This window comes from Boleophthalmus pectinirostris, unplaced genomic scaffold (genome assembly GCF_026225935.1).
Source record: "Boleophthalmus pectinirostris isolate CB_2022bp ecotype Guang Dong unplaced genomic scaffold, ASM2622593v1 HiC_scaffold_2824, whole genome shotgun sequence".
Classification (NCBI taxonomy): Eukaryota; Metazoa; Chordata; class Actinopteri; order Gobiiformes; family Gobiidae; genus Boleophthalmus; species Boleophthalmus pectinirostris.
Genome location: NW_026571289.1, coordinates 302,063 through 317,062, shown reverse-complemented (window position 1 = coordinate 317,062; position 15,000 = coordinate 302,063). Strand labels below are relative to the sequence as shown.

The following is a 15,000-nucleotide window of genomic DNA, read 5'->3' as shown; positions in this document are numbered from 1 at the left end:
CTCTCTACAGACTAAACCAGGACTAAACCAGGACTAAACCAGGACTAAACCAGGACTAAACCAGGACTAAACCAGGACTAAACCAGGACTAAACCAGGTCCATGTGTATATTCTAGTCTCTGTCTCTTACACTTGTTCTGATCCATCTCCAGATCGTTCTAAACACATTCAGGAAATGTTCTAAAGGTTCTGAAGGTTCTGCTCAGTCCTGTCAGTGGGATTGTTTTAGGATCCAGACTTGAGAAAAAACAGTTTTGATTCATTTAAGGATCGATTAGGGTCTGATTTACTTCTGACAAACCAACAAGGGACTGATGTTTGTCTGCTCAGACGACACTGACACCTGCACCAGATTAGTCCTGGTTTAGTCCTGCTTCAGTCCTGCTTCAGTCCTGCTTCAGTCCTGCTTTAGTCCTGCTTCAGTCCTGCTTCAGTCCTGCTTTAGGCCTGGTTTAGTCCTGCTTTAGTCCTCGTGTGACTCTGGTTCTGACTCTGGTTCTGGTTCTGGTTGTGTTTGTGTTTTGGTACAGGGAGTTTTCTGGAGGCTGGAGGATGAGGTTGGCGTTGGCCAGAGCGCTCTTCGCTCGGTGAGTCCAACTTTTACTCAACACAAAATCATCTTTAAACAAACACTGTTCTGCAACAGTTCAGTGTTTTTCTCTTTCTCTAATGTTCTAATGTTCCTCACAAACATGAAACTGAAGAGGGTTTACACTCAGAGTTAAATCATCGTCTGTCAGAGTTAAATCATCGTCTGTGGGAGTTAAATGGTCAGAGTTGTTTGAGTAACTTTGTGCGTTGTGTTTTCAGGCCGGACCTGCTGCTGCTCGACGGTCAGTGACTCTTTATCAGAATTATTAAATTAAATCTGTGTTTTGGTCATTTCCTTCTGCAGGTTTGAGATTTTTGTCTTTTTTCTTTTTCCAGAGCCCACGAACATGTTGGACGTCAGAGCCATTCTGTGGCTGGAGAACTACCTACAGGTCTGTGCCCCAACTCAGTCCTGGTTCAGTCCTGGTTTAGTCCTGGTTCAGTCCCGGTTTTCTGTCTCCTCAGACCTGGGCGTCTACGATCCTGGTGGTGTCTCACGATCGTAACTTCCTGAACGCCGTGGTCACTGACATCGTCCACCTGCACACGCAGCGTTTGGACAGTTACCGCGGCGACTACGAGAACTTCATCAAAACCAAAGAAGATCGACTGAAGAACCAACAGCGCGAGTACGAGGCCCAGCTCCAGTACAGACAACACATCCAGGTACAGACTACAGCTCCCAGCATGCACCAGGACACACAGACTACAGCTCCCAGCATGCACCAGGACACACACAGACTACAGCTCCCAGCATGCACCAGGACACACAGACTACAGACTACAGCTCCCAGCATGCACCAGGACACACAGACTACAGCTCCCAGCATGCACCAGGACACACACAGACTACAGCTCCCAGCATGCACCAGGACACACACAGACTACAGCTCCCAGCATGCACCAGGACACACAGACTATGTGTGAGGTATGTGTGTGTGTTGTATAACTGTGTGTGTTTGTGTGTTTCAGGTTTTTAGTGTGTGTGTGTTTGTGTGTTTCAGGTTTTTAGTGTGTTGTGTGTGTGTTTGTGTGTTTCAGGTTTTTAGTGTGTGTGTGTTTTGTGTGTTTCAGGTTTTTAGTGTGTGTGTGTTTGTGTGTTTCAGGTTTTTAGTGTGTGTGTGTGTTTGTGTGTTTCAGGTTTTTAGTGTGTGTGTTGTTTGTGTGTTTCAGGTTTTTAGTGTGTGTGTTTGTGTGTTTCAGGTTTTTAGTGTGTGTGTGTTGTTTGTGTGTTTCAGGTTTTTAGTGTGTGTGTTTGTGTGTTTCAGGTTTTTAGTGTGTGTGTTGTTTGTGTGTTTCAGGTTTTTAGTGTGTGTGTTTTGTGTGTTTCAGGTTTTTAGTGTGTGTGTTTGTGTGTTTCAGGTGTTTTAGTGTGTGTGTTTTGTGTGTTTCAGTTTTTAGTGTGTGTGTGTTGTGTGTTTTCAGGTTTTTTAGTGTGTGTGTGTGTTTGTGTGTTTCAGGTTTTTAGTGTGTGTGTTGTTTGTGTGTTTCAGGTTTTTAGTGTGTGTGTGTGTGTGTTTCAGGTTTTTAGTGTGTGTGTGTTGTGTGTTTCAGGTTTTTAGTGTGTGTGTGTGTTGTGTGTGTTTCAGGTTTTTAGTGTGTGTGTTGTTGTGTGTTTCAGGTTTTTAGTGTGTGTGTGTGTTTGTGTGTTTCAGGTTTTTAGTGTGTGTGTGTTGTGTGTTTGTGTGTTTTCAGGTTTTTAGTGTGTGTGTGTGTTTGTGTGTTTCAGGTTTTTAGTGTGTGTGTGTGTGTGTGTGTGTTGTGTGTGTTCAGGTTTTTAGTGTGTGTGTGTTGTTGTGTGTTTCAGGTTTTTAGTGTGTGTGTGTTTGTGTGTGTTTCAGGTTTTTAGTGTGTTGTGTGTTTCAGTTTTTAGTGTGTGTGTGTGTGTTTGTGTGTTTCAGGTTTTTAGTGTGTGTGTGTTTGTGTGTTTCAGGTTTTTAGTGTGTGTGTGTTTGTGTGTTTCAGGTTTTTAGTGTGTTGTGTGTGTGTGTGTGTTGTGTGTTGTTTCAGGTTTTTAGTGTGTGTGTTGTGTTTGTGTGTTTCAGGTTTTTAGTGTGTGTGTTGTTTGTGTGTTCAGGTTTTTAGTGTGTGTGTGTTTGTGTGTTTCAGGTTTTAGTGTGTGTGTGTGGTGTTTCAGTGTGTGTGTGTGTTGTGTGTTTCAGGTTTTTAGTGTGTGTGTGTTTGTGTGTTTCAGGTTTTTAGTGTGTGTGTGTGTTTGTGTGTTTTCAGGTTTTTTAGTGTGTGTGTGTGTGTTTGTGTGTTTTCAGGTTTTTAGTGTGTGTGTGTGTGTTGTGTGTTTCAGGTTTTTAGTGTGTGTGTGTTTTGTGTTGTTTCAGGTTTTTAGTGTGTGTGTGTTTGTGTGTTTCAGGTTTTTAGTGTGTGTGTTGTTTGTGTGTTTCAGGTTTTTAGTGTGTGTGTGTTTGTGTGTTTCAGGTTTTTAGTGTGTGTGTGTTTGTGTGTTTCAGGTTTTTAGTGTGTGTGTTGTTTGTGTGTTTCAGGTTTTTAGTGTGTGTGTGTGTGTTTGTGTGTTTCAGGTTTTTAGTGTGTGTGTGTTTGTGTGTTTCAGGTTTTTAGTGTGTGTGTGTTTGTGTGTTTCAGGTTTTTATCGACAGGTTTCGGTACAACGCCAACAGAGCGGCTCAGGTCCAGAGTAAACTCAAACTGCTCGAGAAACTGTGAGTCACACTTTAGTTTACTTCACTTTGGTTCAGTTTGTTATTAAATCACAACAAAATGATGTTAGAGCATCACACAGACACACACACACACACACACACACAGACACACACACACACACACACAGACACACACACACACACACACACACACACAGACACACACACACACACACACACACACAGACACACACACACACAGACACACACACACACACACACACACAGACACACACACACACACACACACACACACACAGACACACACACACACACACACACACACACACAGACACACACACACACACACACACAGACACACACACACACACAGACACACACACACACAGACACACACACACACACACAGACACACACACACACAGACACACACACACAGACACACACACACACAGACACACACACACACACACAGACACACACACACAGACACACACACACACACACAGACACACACACACACACAGACACACACACACACACAGACACACACACACAGACACACACACACAGACACAGACACACACACACACACACAGACAGACACACACAGACACACACACACACACACACACACACACACACAGACACACACAGACACACAGACACACACACACACACACACAGACACACACACACACACACAGACACACACACACACACACACACAGACACACACACACACAGACACACACACACAGACACACACACACACACACACACACACACACACACACACAGACACACACACAGACACACACACACAGACACACACACACACAGACACACACACACACACAGACACACACACACACACACGACACACAGACACAGACACACACACAGACACACACGCACGCACACACACACTGCACAGCACTCACCCTGTAACACACACTATGTGAACATGACACACAGTGTGAACATGACACACACACAATATGTGAGCATCACACACACACACACTATGTGACATGACACACAGGAGCGTGTCACATGTGTGTGAGGGACGTGTGTGTATTTTCCTCATAATCACAAACAGAGCAGTGGAGTTTAATCTGTCTCAGCAGACTCATCTAACATGTGTCTGTGTCTCTTCTCTTTCCTGTGTGTGTGTGTGTGTGTGTGTGTGTGTCTGTGTGTGTGTGTGTGTGTGTGTTCAGTCCTGAGCTGAAGCCTCTGGAGAAAGAGTCTGAGGTCGTTCTACGGTAAGACTCATTTATACTCTGTGGAACCATGAAATGTCCCTCAGTATGTCTTTAACTGTTCTACTGTGTGAAATGTCCTGTAGTGTGTCCTGATCCTGAGTCCGTGTGTGACGTGTCCTGTAGTGTGTCCTGACCCTGAGTCCGTGTGTGACGTGTCCTGTAGTGTGTCCTGACCCTGAGTCCGTGTGTGACGTGTCCTGTAGTGTGTCCTGACCCTGTGTCCGTGTGTGACGTGTCCTGTAGTGTGTCCTGACCCTGTGTCCGTGTGTGACGTGTCCTGTAGTGTGTCCTGACCCTGAGTCTGTGTGTGACGTGTCCTGTAGTGTGTCCTGACCCTGTGTCCGTGTGTGACGTGTCCTGTAGTGTGTCCTGACCCTGAGTCTGTGTGTGACGTGTCCTGTAGTGTGTCCTGACCCTGTGTCCGTGTGTGACGTGTCCTGTAGTGTGTCCTGACCCTGTGTCCGTGTGTGACGTGTCCTGTAGTGTGTCCTGACCCTGTGTCCGTGTGTGACGTGTCCTGTAGTGTGTCCTGACCCTGTGTCCGTGTGACGTGTCCTGTAGTGTGTCCTGACCCTGAGTCCGTGTGACGTGTCCTGTAGTGTGTCCTGACCCTGAGTCTGTGTGTGACGTGTCCTGTAGTGTGTCCTGACCCTGAGTCTGTGTGTGACGTGTCCTGTAGTGTGTCCTGACCCTGAGTCCGTGTGTGACGTGTCCTGTAGTGTGTCCTGACCCTGAGTCTGTGTGTGACGTGTCCTGTAGTGTGTCCTGACCCTGTGTCCGTGTGTGACGTGTCCTGTAGTGTGTCCTGACCCTGTGTCCGTGTGTGACGTGTCCTGTAGTGTGTCCTGACCCTGTGTCCGTGTGTGACGTGTCCTGTAGTGTGTCCTGACCCTGACCCTGTGTCCGTGTGTGACGTGTCCTGTAGTGTGTCCTGACCCTGTGTCCGTGTGTGACGTGTCCTGTACCCTGTGTCCGTGTGTGACGTGTCCTGTAGTGTGTCCTGACCCTGTGTCCGTGTGTGACGTGTCCTGTAGTGTGTCCTGACCCTGTGTCCGTGTGTGACGTGTCCTGTAGTGTGTCCTGACCCTGTGTCCGTGTGTGACGTGTCCTGTAGTGTGTCCTGTAGTGTGTCCTGACCCTGTGTCCGTGTGTGACGTGTCCTGTAGTGTGTCCTGACCTTTGTCCGTGTGTGACGTGTCCTGTAGTGTGTCCTGACCCTGAGTCCGTGTGTGACGTGTCCTGTAGTGTGTCCTGACCCTGAGTCCGTGTGTGACGTGTCCTGTAGTGTGTCCTGACCCTGTGTCCGTGTGTGACGTGTCCTGTAGTGTGTCCTGACCCTGAGTCTGTGTGTGACGTGTCCTGTAGTGTGTCCTGACCCTGTGTCCGTGTGTGTGACGTGTCCTGTAGTGTGTCCTGACCCTGTGTCCGTGTGTGACGTGTCCTGTAGTGTGTCCTGACCCTGTGTCCGTGTGTGACGTGTCCTGTAGTGTGTCCTGACCCTGTGTCCGTGTGTGACGTGTCCTGTAGTGTGTCCTGACCCTGTGTCCGTGTGTGACGTGTCCTGTAGTGTGTCCTGACCCTGAGTCCGTGTGTGACGTGTCCTGTAGTGTGTCCTGACCCTGTGTCCGTGTGTGACGTGTCCTGTAGTGTGTCCTGACCCTGTGTCCGTGTGTGACGTGTCCTGTAGTGTGTCCTGTAGTGTGTCCTGACCCTGTGTCCGTGTGTGACGTGTCCTGTAGTGTGTCCTGACCCTTTGTCCGTGTGTGTGACGTGTCCTGTAGTGTGTCCTGACCCTGAGTCCGTGTGTGACGTGTCCTGTAGTGTGTCCTGACCCTGAGTCTGTGTGTGACGTGTCCTGTAGTGTGTCCTGACCCTGTGTCCGTGTGTGACGTGTCCTGTAGTGTGTGTCCTGACCCTGAGTCTGTGTGTGACGGTGTCCTGTAGTGTGTCCTGACCCTGTGTCCGTGTGTGACGTGTCCTGTAGTGTGTCCTGACCCTGTGTCCGTGTGTGACGTGTCCTGTAGTGTGTCCTGACCCTGTGTCCGTGTGTGACGTGTCCTGTAGTGTGTCCTGACCCTGTGTCCGTGTGTGACGTGTCCTGTAGTGTGTCCTGACCCTGTGTGTGCGCAGGTTTCCAGATCACTTTGAGAAGTTGTCTCCTCCGATCCTGCAGTTGGACGAGGTGGAGTTTTACTACAGCCCAGAACAACGACTCTTCACCGGACTCAACCTGAGCGCCGACCTCGACTCCCGCATCTGCATCGTACGACCACACCTGCCTCAGACCGGGTTTAGTCCTGGTTCAGTCCTGGTTTAGTCCTGGTTCAGTCTTGGTTCAGTTCTGGTTCTGGTTGTGTTTCAGGTCTTGGTTTAGTCTTGGTTTAGTTCTGGTTCAGTTCTGGTTTAGTCCTGGTTCAGTCTTGGTTCAGTCCTGGTTCTGGTTCTGGTTCTGGTTCAGTTCTGGTTCTGGTCTTGGTTCAGTTCTGGTTCTGGTTGTGTTTCAGGTCTTGGTTTAGTCCTGGTTCAGTTCTGGTTTAGTCCTGGTTCAGTTCTGGTTTAGTCCTGGTTCAGTTCTGGTTTAGTCCTGGTTTAGTCTGGTTTAGTCAGTTCTGGTTCCTGGTTTAGTCCTGGTTCCTGGTTTAGTCCTGGTTCAGTTCTGGTTCAGTTCTGGTTTAGTCCTGGTTCGGTTTAGTTTGTCCTGGTTTCCTGGTTCAGTTCTGGTTTAGTCTTGGTTTAGTCCTGGTTCAGTTCTGGTTTAGTCCTGGTTCCTGGAGTCCTGGTTTAGTCCTGGTTCAGTCCTGGTTTCCTGGTTCAGTTCTGGTTCAGTTCTGGTTCAGTCCTGGTTCCTGGTTCAGTCAGTCCTTGGTTTAGTCCTGGTTCAGTCCTGGTTTAGTCCTGGTTTAGTTCTGGTTTAGTCCTGGTTTAGTCCTGGTTCAGTTCCTGGTTCCTGTTCAGTTCTGGTTTAGTCCTGGTTCCTGGTTCAGTCCTGGTTTCCTGGTTTAGTCCTGGTTTGGTTCAGTTCTGGTTTAGTCCTGGTTCCTGGTTCAGTCCTGGTTCAGTTCAGTTCTGTTTAGTCGGTTCCCTGGTTTAAGTCTGGTTTAATCCTGGTTCGGAGAAAGTCTGACGCCGATCAACGGAGTCCGACAGGCGCACAGGTACCACCTCACACTACTCACGGTACCAACAGTACTCACGGTACCCACACTACTCACAGTACTCACGGTACCCACAGTACTCACACTACTCACACTACTCACGGTACCAACAGTACTCACGGTACCCACACTACTCACAGTACTCACGGTACCCACAGTACTCACACTACTCACACTACTCACGGTACCAACAGTACTCACGGTACCCACACTACTCACAGTACCCACAATACTCACAATACTCACAATACTCACGCTACTCACGGTACTCACGGTACCCACACTACTCACAGTACCCACAGTACTCACACTACTCATGGTACCAACAGTACTCACGGTACCCACACTACTCACAGTACCCACAGTACTCACACTACTCACAATACTCACAATACTCACACTACTCACACTACTCACGGTACTCACGGTACCCACACTACTCACAGTACTCACAGTACCCACACTACTCACGGTACTTACGATACTCACAATACTCACTCTACTCACAGTACTCACAGTACTCACAATACTCACTCTACTCACAATACTCACTCTACTCACAGTACTCACAGTACTCACAATACTCACTCTACTCACAGTACTCACAATACTCACTCTACTCACAGTACTCACAATACTCACAGTACTTGCGATACTCACAATACTCACTCTACTCACAGTACTCACAATACTCACGGTACTTACGATACTCACAGTACTCACTCTACTCACAGTACTCACAGTACTCACAATACTCACGGTACTTACGATACTCACAGTACTCACTCTACTCACACTACTCACGGTACTCACGGTACTCACGGTACTCACTCTACTCGCAGTACTCGCAGTACTCGCAGTACCCGCAGTACCCGCAGTACCCACAGTACCCACAGTACTGTGAGTACTACAAATACTGTGAAGGCCTCACCTGGTTGTCAGTTGAGGTTCTCGTGTGGAACAGTTCCTCTGTTTGTTTTTAGACACAAACACAAATGTGTCTGATGTGAGACACCAGCAGAGGGCGCAAACACACACACACACACACACATATACACACACATATATACACACACACACACACACACACATATACACACACACACATTTATACACATATACACACACACACATATACACACACATATATACACACACACACACACACACACATATACACACACACACATTTATACACATATACACACACACACATATACACACACATATATACACACACACATATATACACATATACACACACACATATATACACACACATATATACACATATACACACACACATACACACACACACACACACACACATATATACACACACACATATACACACACACACATATATACACACACACACATATATACACATATACACACACACATATATACACACACATATACACACACACACATATACACACACACACAGACACACACACACACACATATACACACACACACACATATATACACACACACAGACATACACACACACAGAGACACACAGACACACACACAGACATACACACACACAGAGACACACAAACTGTTTAGTACTACTGTCTAGTGTAGTACTGTATGTAGTATTTTTGTGTAGTGTTGTGTGTTAGTAACAGTTGTGTGTTGTGTGTAGTGTTGTGTAGTAATAACAGTTGTGTGTTGTGTGTAGTGTTGTGTAGTAATAACAGTTGTGTGTTGTGTAGGAATCTGAAGATCGGTTACTTCAGTCAACATCACGTGGATCAACTGGACCTGAACGTTTGTTCTGTAGAACTACTGGCCAACAAGTTCCCCGGTACTACAAATACTACTACTACTGCTACTGCGACGACTACTACTGCAACTCTGTACTACTGCCAGTACTACTACTACTCCTACATGTACTGCGAATACTACGTGTACTGCAGTTCTTTGTGTACTTTACTTCTGGTGCTCCTGTTGTACTTGTGTGACCTTTGCCCTTTGCCTCGAGGTCGTCCGGAGGAGGAGTATCGCCACCAGCTGGGCAGATACGGCATCACGGGGGAGTTGGCCACCCGCCCCGTCGCCAGTCTGTCCGGAGGGCAGAAGAGCAGAGTCGCCTTCGCCCAGATGACCATGCCCTGGTGAGAGAGAGGACCTGACACACACACAGAGGACCTGACACACACACAGAGGACCTGACACACACACACACACACACACAGAGGACCTGACACACACACAGAGGACCTGACACACACACAGAGGACCTGACACACACAGAGGACCTGACACACACACAGAGGACCTGACACACACAGAGGACCTGACACACACACACACACACAGAGACCTGACACACAGAAGACCTGACACACACACACAGAGGACCTGACACACACACAGAGGACCTGACACACACACAGAGGACCTGACACACACACACACACAGAGGACCTGACACACAGAAGACCTGACACACACACACAGAGGACCTGACACACACACAGAGGACCTGACACACACACAGAGGACCTGACACACACACAGAGGACCTGACACACACACACAGAGGACCTGACACACACACACACACAGAGGACCTGACACACACACAGAGGAGACCTGACACACACAGAGAGAGGGACCTGACACACACACAGAGAGGGACCTGACACACACACAGAGAGGGACCTGACACACACACAGAGAGGGACCTGACACACACACACACAGAGAGGGACCTGACACACACACAGACCTGACACACACACAGAGAGGGACCTGACACACACACACACACACAGAGGACCTGACACACACACACAGAGGACCTGACACACACAGAGGAGACCTGACACACACAGAGAGAGGACCTGACACACACAGAGAGAGGACCTGACACACACACAGAGAGGGACCTGACACACACACAGAGAGGGACCTGACACACACACAGAGAGGAACCTGACACACACACAGAGAGGGACCTGACACACACACAGAGAGGACCTGACACACACAGAGGAGACCTGACACACACACACACAGAGAGGACCTGACACACACACACACAGAGGGACCTGACACACACACTGAGGGGACCTGACACACACACTGAGGGGACCTGACACACACAGAGGGACCTGACACACACAGACACACACTGAGGGGACCTGACACACAGAGAGGACCTGACACACACACAGAGGACCTGACACAGACTGACACACACAGAAGGGACCTGACACACACACTGAGAGGACCTGACACACATAGAGGGGACCTGACACACACTGACACACACAGAGGGCACCTGACACACACTGGGGGCACCCGACACACACACGGGGAGAGGGCACCTGACACACACACGGGGAGAGGGCACCTGACACACACACGGGGAGAGGGCACCTGACACACACATGGGAGAGGGCACCTGACACACACACGGGGAGAGGGCACCTGACACACACACGGGGAGAGGGCACCTGACACACACGGGGAGGGCACCTGACACACACTGACACACACTGGGAGGGCACCTGACACACACTGGGAGGGCACCTGACACACACTGACACACACTGGGAGGCCATCAGGTTTGATTTTTTGGAGTTTGTCTGTTTCAGTCCAAACTTCTACGTTCTGGACGAGCCGACGAATCATCTGGACATGGAGACGATCGAAGCCCTCGCCAAAGCCCTCAACAAGTTTAAGGTCAGACCCGGACCCAGACTAAGACCCGGACTAAGACCAGGACCAGGACCCGGACTAAGACCCGGACTAAGACCAGGACCAGGACCCAGACTAAGACCCGGACTAAGATGTGAACCTTGAACCAAATCCTCACAAAAGCATAAATGACCTTTGGGACAAACCGTTTTATCTTTTAAACACTGAAGTGATTTTCTGGATGAACCGGCAGGACTCTGTTTCCCACGAGGACATAAATTCACTTTTTTTTGGTCATGTTTCAGTGCTGACTGTGGTTTTTTTTGTGTTCTGTTTTTTTTTGTGTTCTGACAGTGTTTCTTTGTGTTCTGACGGTGTTTCTGTGTGTTCTGACAGTGTTTCTTTGTGTTCTGACAGTGTTTTTTTTTGTTCTGATGGTGTTTTTTGTGTTCTGACAGTGTTTTTATTTTGTGTTCTGACGGTGTTTTTTTTTGTCTTCTTACCGTGTTTTTTTTTTTTTTTTTTGTGTTCTGACAGTGTCTTTTTGTTCTGATGGTGTTTTTTTGTTCTGACGGTGTTTCTTTGTGTTCTGATGGTGGGTTTTTTTTGTTCTGACGGTGCTTTTTGGTGTTCTGACGGTGCTTTTTGTGTGTTCTGACGGTGTTTTTTGTGTGTTCTGACGGTGTTTTTTGTGTGTTCTGACGGTGTTTTTTGTGTGTTCTGACGGTGTTTTTTAATGTTCTGACGGTGCTTTTTGGTGTTCTGACTGTGTTTTTTGTGTTCTGACTGTGTTTTTTGTGTGTTCTGATGGTGGTTTTTGTGTGTTCTGACGGTGTTTTTTTATGTTCTGATGGTGTTTTTTGTGTTCTGACGGTGTTTCTGTGTGTTCTGACGGTGTTTTTTGTCTTCTGTGTTTGTGTTCCGACAGTCTTTCTTTGCGCTGACAGTGTTTCTTTGTGTTTTGACGGTGTTTTTTTGTGTTCTGACAGACTTTCTTTGTTCTGACGGTGTTTTTTTATGTTCTGATGGTGTTTTTTGTGTTCTGACGGTGTTTCTGTGTGTTCTGACAGTGTTTCTTTTGTTCTGATGGTGTTTTTTTGTTCTGTGTTTTTTTTTTGTTCTGATGGTGTTTTTTGTGTGTTCTGACGGTGTTTTTTTATGTTCTGATGGGTGTTTTTATGTGTTCTGACGGTGTTTTTTTGTGTTCTGACGGTGTTTTTTTATGTTCTGATGGTGTTTTTTTTGTGTTCTGACAGACTTTCTTTGTTTTGACGGTGTTTCTGTGTGTTCTGACGGTGTTTTTTTGGTGTTCTGACGGTGTTTTTTTGTGTTCTGACGGTGTTTTTTTGTGTTCTGACAGACTTTGTTTTGACGGTGTTTCTGTGTGTTCTGACGGTGTTTTTTTTGTGTTCTGACGGTGTGTTTTTTTTGTGTTCTGACAGTGTTTTTGTTGTGTTCTGACGGTGTTTTTTTATGTTCTGATGGTGTTTTTTTTGTGTCCTGACAGACTTTCTTTGTTTTGACGGTGTTTTTATGTGTTCTGACGGTGTTTTTTTGTGTTCTGACGGTGTTTTTTTGTGTTCTGACTGTGTTCTGACGGTGTTTTTTTGTGTTCTGACTGTGTTTTTTTTTGTGTTCTGGTGTTTCCGGCGCAGGGGGGCGTGGTCCTGGTGTCGCACGACGAGCGGCTGATCCGGTTGGTTTGCCGCGAGCTGTGGGTGTGCGAGGGCGGGCGGGTGACGCGCGTCGACGGAGGATTCGACGAGTACAAACACATCCTGCACGAACAGTTCAGGAAGGAGGGCTACCTGTGACCAGTCGCGGCGCGGGACGGAGGGGGGCGGGGCTACCTGCGAGCGGCCAATCGAAACACGGGACGGAGGGGGGCGGAGCTACCTGCGACGGGGGTGCGGGACGGGGTAGGGGCCGCCCGCGAGGTCCCCGGTCCCGCCCTCAGACCGGCCGATCGGAGCGCAGGACGAAGGCGACGGCGGCCAATCAGGGCGGGCGGCCGCAGGTGACACGAGCCCCGCCCACGCATCACTCCATCGGCCAATCAGAGCGGAGGACTCATAAAAACATTGAAACATGAACTGGACCTAAGACACTGAGCCGTGATTGGTGCACACAGCTGTCAATCACCCGTGAGAGCCAATGGGAAGAGAAGAGAAGAGAGACGGGGGCGGGCTCTTCTACAGGACACGAACCAATCAGACGAAAGTGTTTAAAGTGTTTAAAATGTTTAAAATGACGACGCCAGAAATATAAAAATAACACGAATAAAACTAAAAATAACTCAAATAAAACAAAAAATAACACAAATAAAACAGCTCTGAACCCACAGACTCGAACTCATTTAAACTCAACACACACTTTATGATTTAGACCTGGTTTAGTCCTGGTTTAGTCCTGGTTTAGTCCTGGTTTCAGGTCTTGTGCAGATTTTTGCTGAAGTATAAATTAGAAACTTGTTGAGTTTTAATGTGAATCCTGAAGTTGGACTAAACCAGGACTAAATCAGGACTAGACTCAGTCTGTCCACAGTTCGTTTGTGGCTTTGGAGTCACACACACACATATGAAACACATATGAAACACACACACATATGAAACAAACAAACTCACACACACTGAGGTGTAGTGAGGTCCTCACAGTGACCTGACTGGCAGTTCTCAGGTCTCATCGTGTTAAACAGATTTATTTGCTGAAATGAAGGTTCAAGGTCTTTGTGCATCTTTGTGTGTCTTTGTGTGTCCCTGTGTGTCTTTGTGTGTCCCTGTGTGTCTTTGTGTGTCCCTGTGTGTCTTTGTGTGTCCCTGTGTGTCTTTGTGTGTCCCTGTGTGTCTTTGTGTGTCTTTAGAGGAACAAAGTGGAGCTGAGTCAGTTTCCAGTACAAACCCAAAGTGCATTTATTTCACCATTACACAAAAAAAAAGAAATATTTGCAAAAGATTCTAAAGTTAAAACCAGAAAATACACAAACACACGCACACACACACACAAATGCACACAAACACACACGCACACACACAAACACAATCTCTTTATTAAAGCTGCAGTGTTTTCATAACGTAAAATCACTAAAGAGAAAAAAGCTCAAACTGCGACAACGAAACTCAGGACAGATTCACTCTCAGTTCCTCCGTTAAACCCACTGATTTACTTTGACTTTCCTTTTCCAGGTCACTGACTGAAACAACTTTTCATCCAAAAACATTTCAAAAACTCTGCATCTGTCTTTAAATTCACCTGTTTGGTTTGGGTTTTCCAGCTCAAACATTTTTCTTCTCAAATTGTTTCCAAATCAAGGAATAGTTTCTGAAAACATGAATCTGTCAAACACATTTGAAATAAAACTCAGAGCATCTTTGTTCAAGTTTAAAGAGTTTAAAACGACACTTCAGTGCAAAAGCAACAAAGAAAAAAAATACAATTTCAATTTAAAATTTCCACATTTTCCAAAAGAAAAAATATAAAACTGTAACAAATTAACTTGTTTTTTTTACCATTTAGTGAAACAAACGACACTGAAAACATGAAAACAGACCTGGTTTAGTCCTGGTTCAGTCCTGGTTCAGTCCTGGTTTAGTCCTGGTTCAGTCCTGGTTTAGTCCTGGTTTAGTCCTGGTTCAGTCTGGTTCAGTCCTGGTTTAGTCCTGGTTTCAGTCCTGGTTTAGTCCTGGTTCAGTCCTG

The 15,000-nt window shown here is 47.1% G+C and overlaps 1 protein-coding gene across 1 annotated transcript in view; it reads left to right on the top strand.

Annotated features, from left to right (window-relative positions):
• abcf3 (ATP-binding cassette, sub-family F (GCN20), member 3) overlaps positions 1–13,650 on the top strand; it is a 23,544-nt gene extending 9,894 nt beyond the window's left edge. Inside the window, exons 10-21 of the mRNA XM_055159849.1 lie at positions 531–587; positions 811–833; positions 928–983; positions 1,057–1,257; positions 3,190–3,266; positions 4,451–4,495; positions 6,626–6,800; positions 7,598–7,650; positions 9,375–9,466; positions 9,644–9,776; positions 11,265–11,352; positions 12,963–13,650. Of these exons, the coding sequence (XP_055015824.1) occupies positions 531–587; positions 811–833; positions 928–983; positions 1,057–1,257; positions 3,190–3,266; positions 4,451–4,495; positions 6,626–6,800; positions 7,598–7,650; positions 9,375–9,466; positions 9,644–9,776; positions 11,265–11,352; positions 12,963–13,121 (1,159 nt within the window). The 3' untranslated portion in view covers positions 13,122–13,650. The remainder of the gene's footprint in view (positions 1–530; positions 588–810; positions 834–927; positions 984–1,056; positions 1,258–3,189; positions 3,267–4,450; positions 4,496–6,625; positions 6,801–7,597; positions 7,651–9,374; positions 9,467–9,643; positions 9,777–11,264; positions 11,353–12,962) is intronic.
• The last annotated feature ends 1,350 nt before the right edge of the window (positions 13,651–15,000 follow it).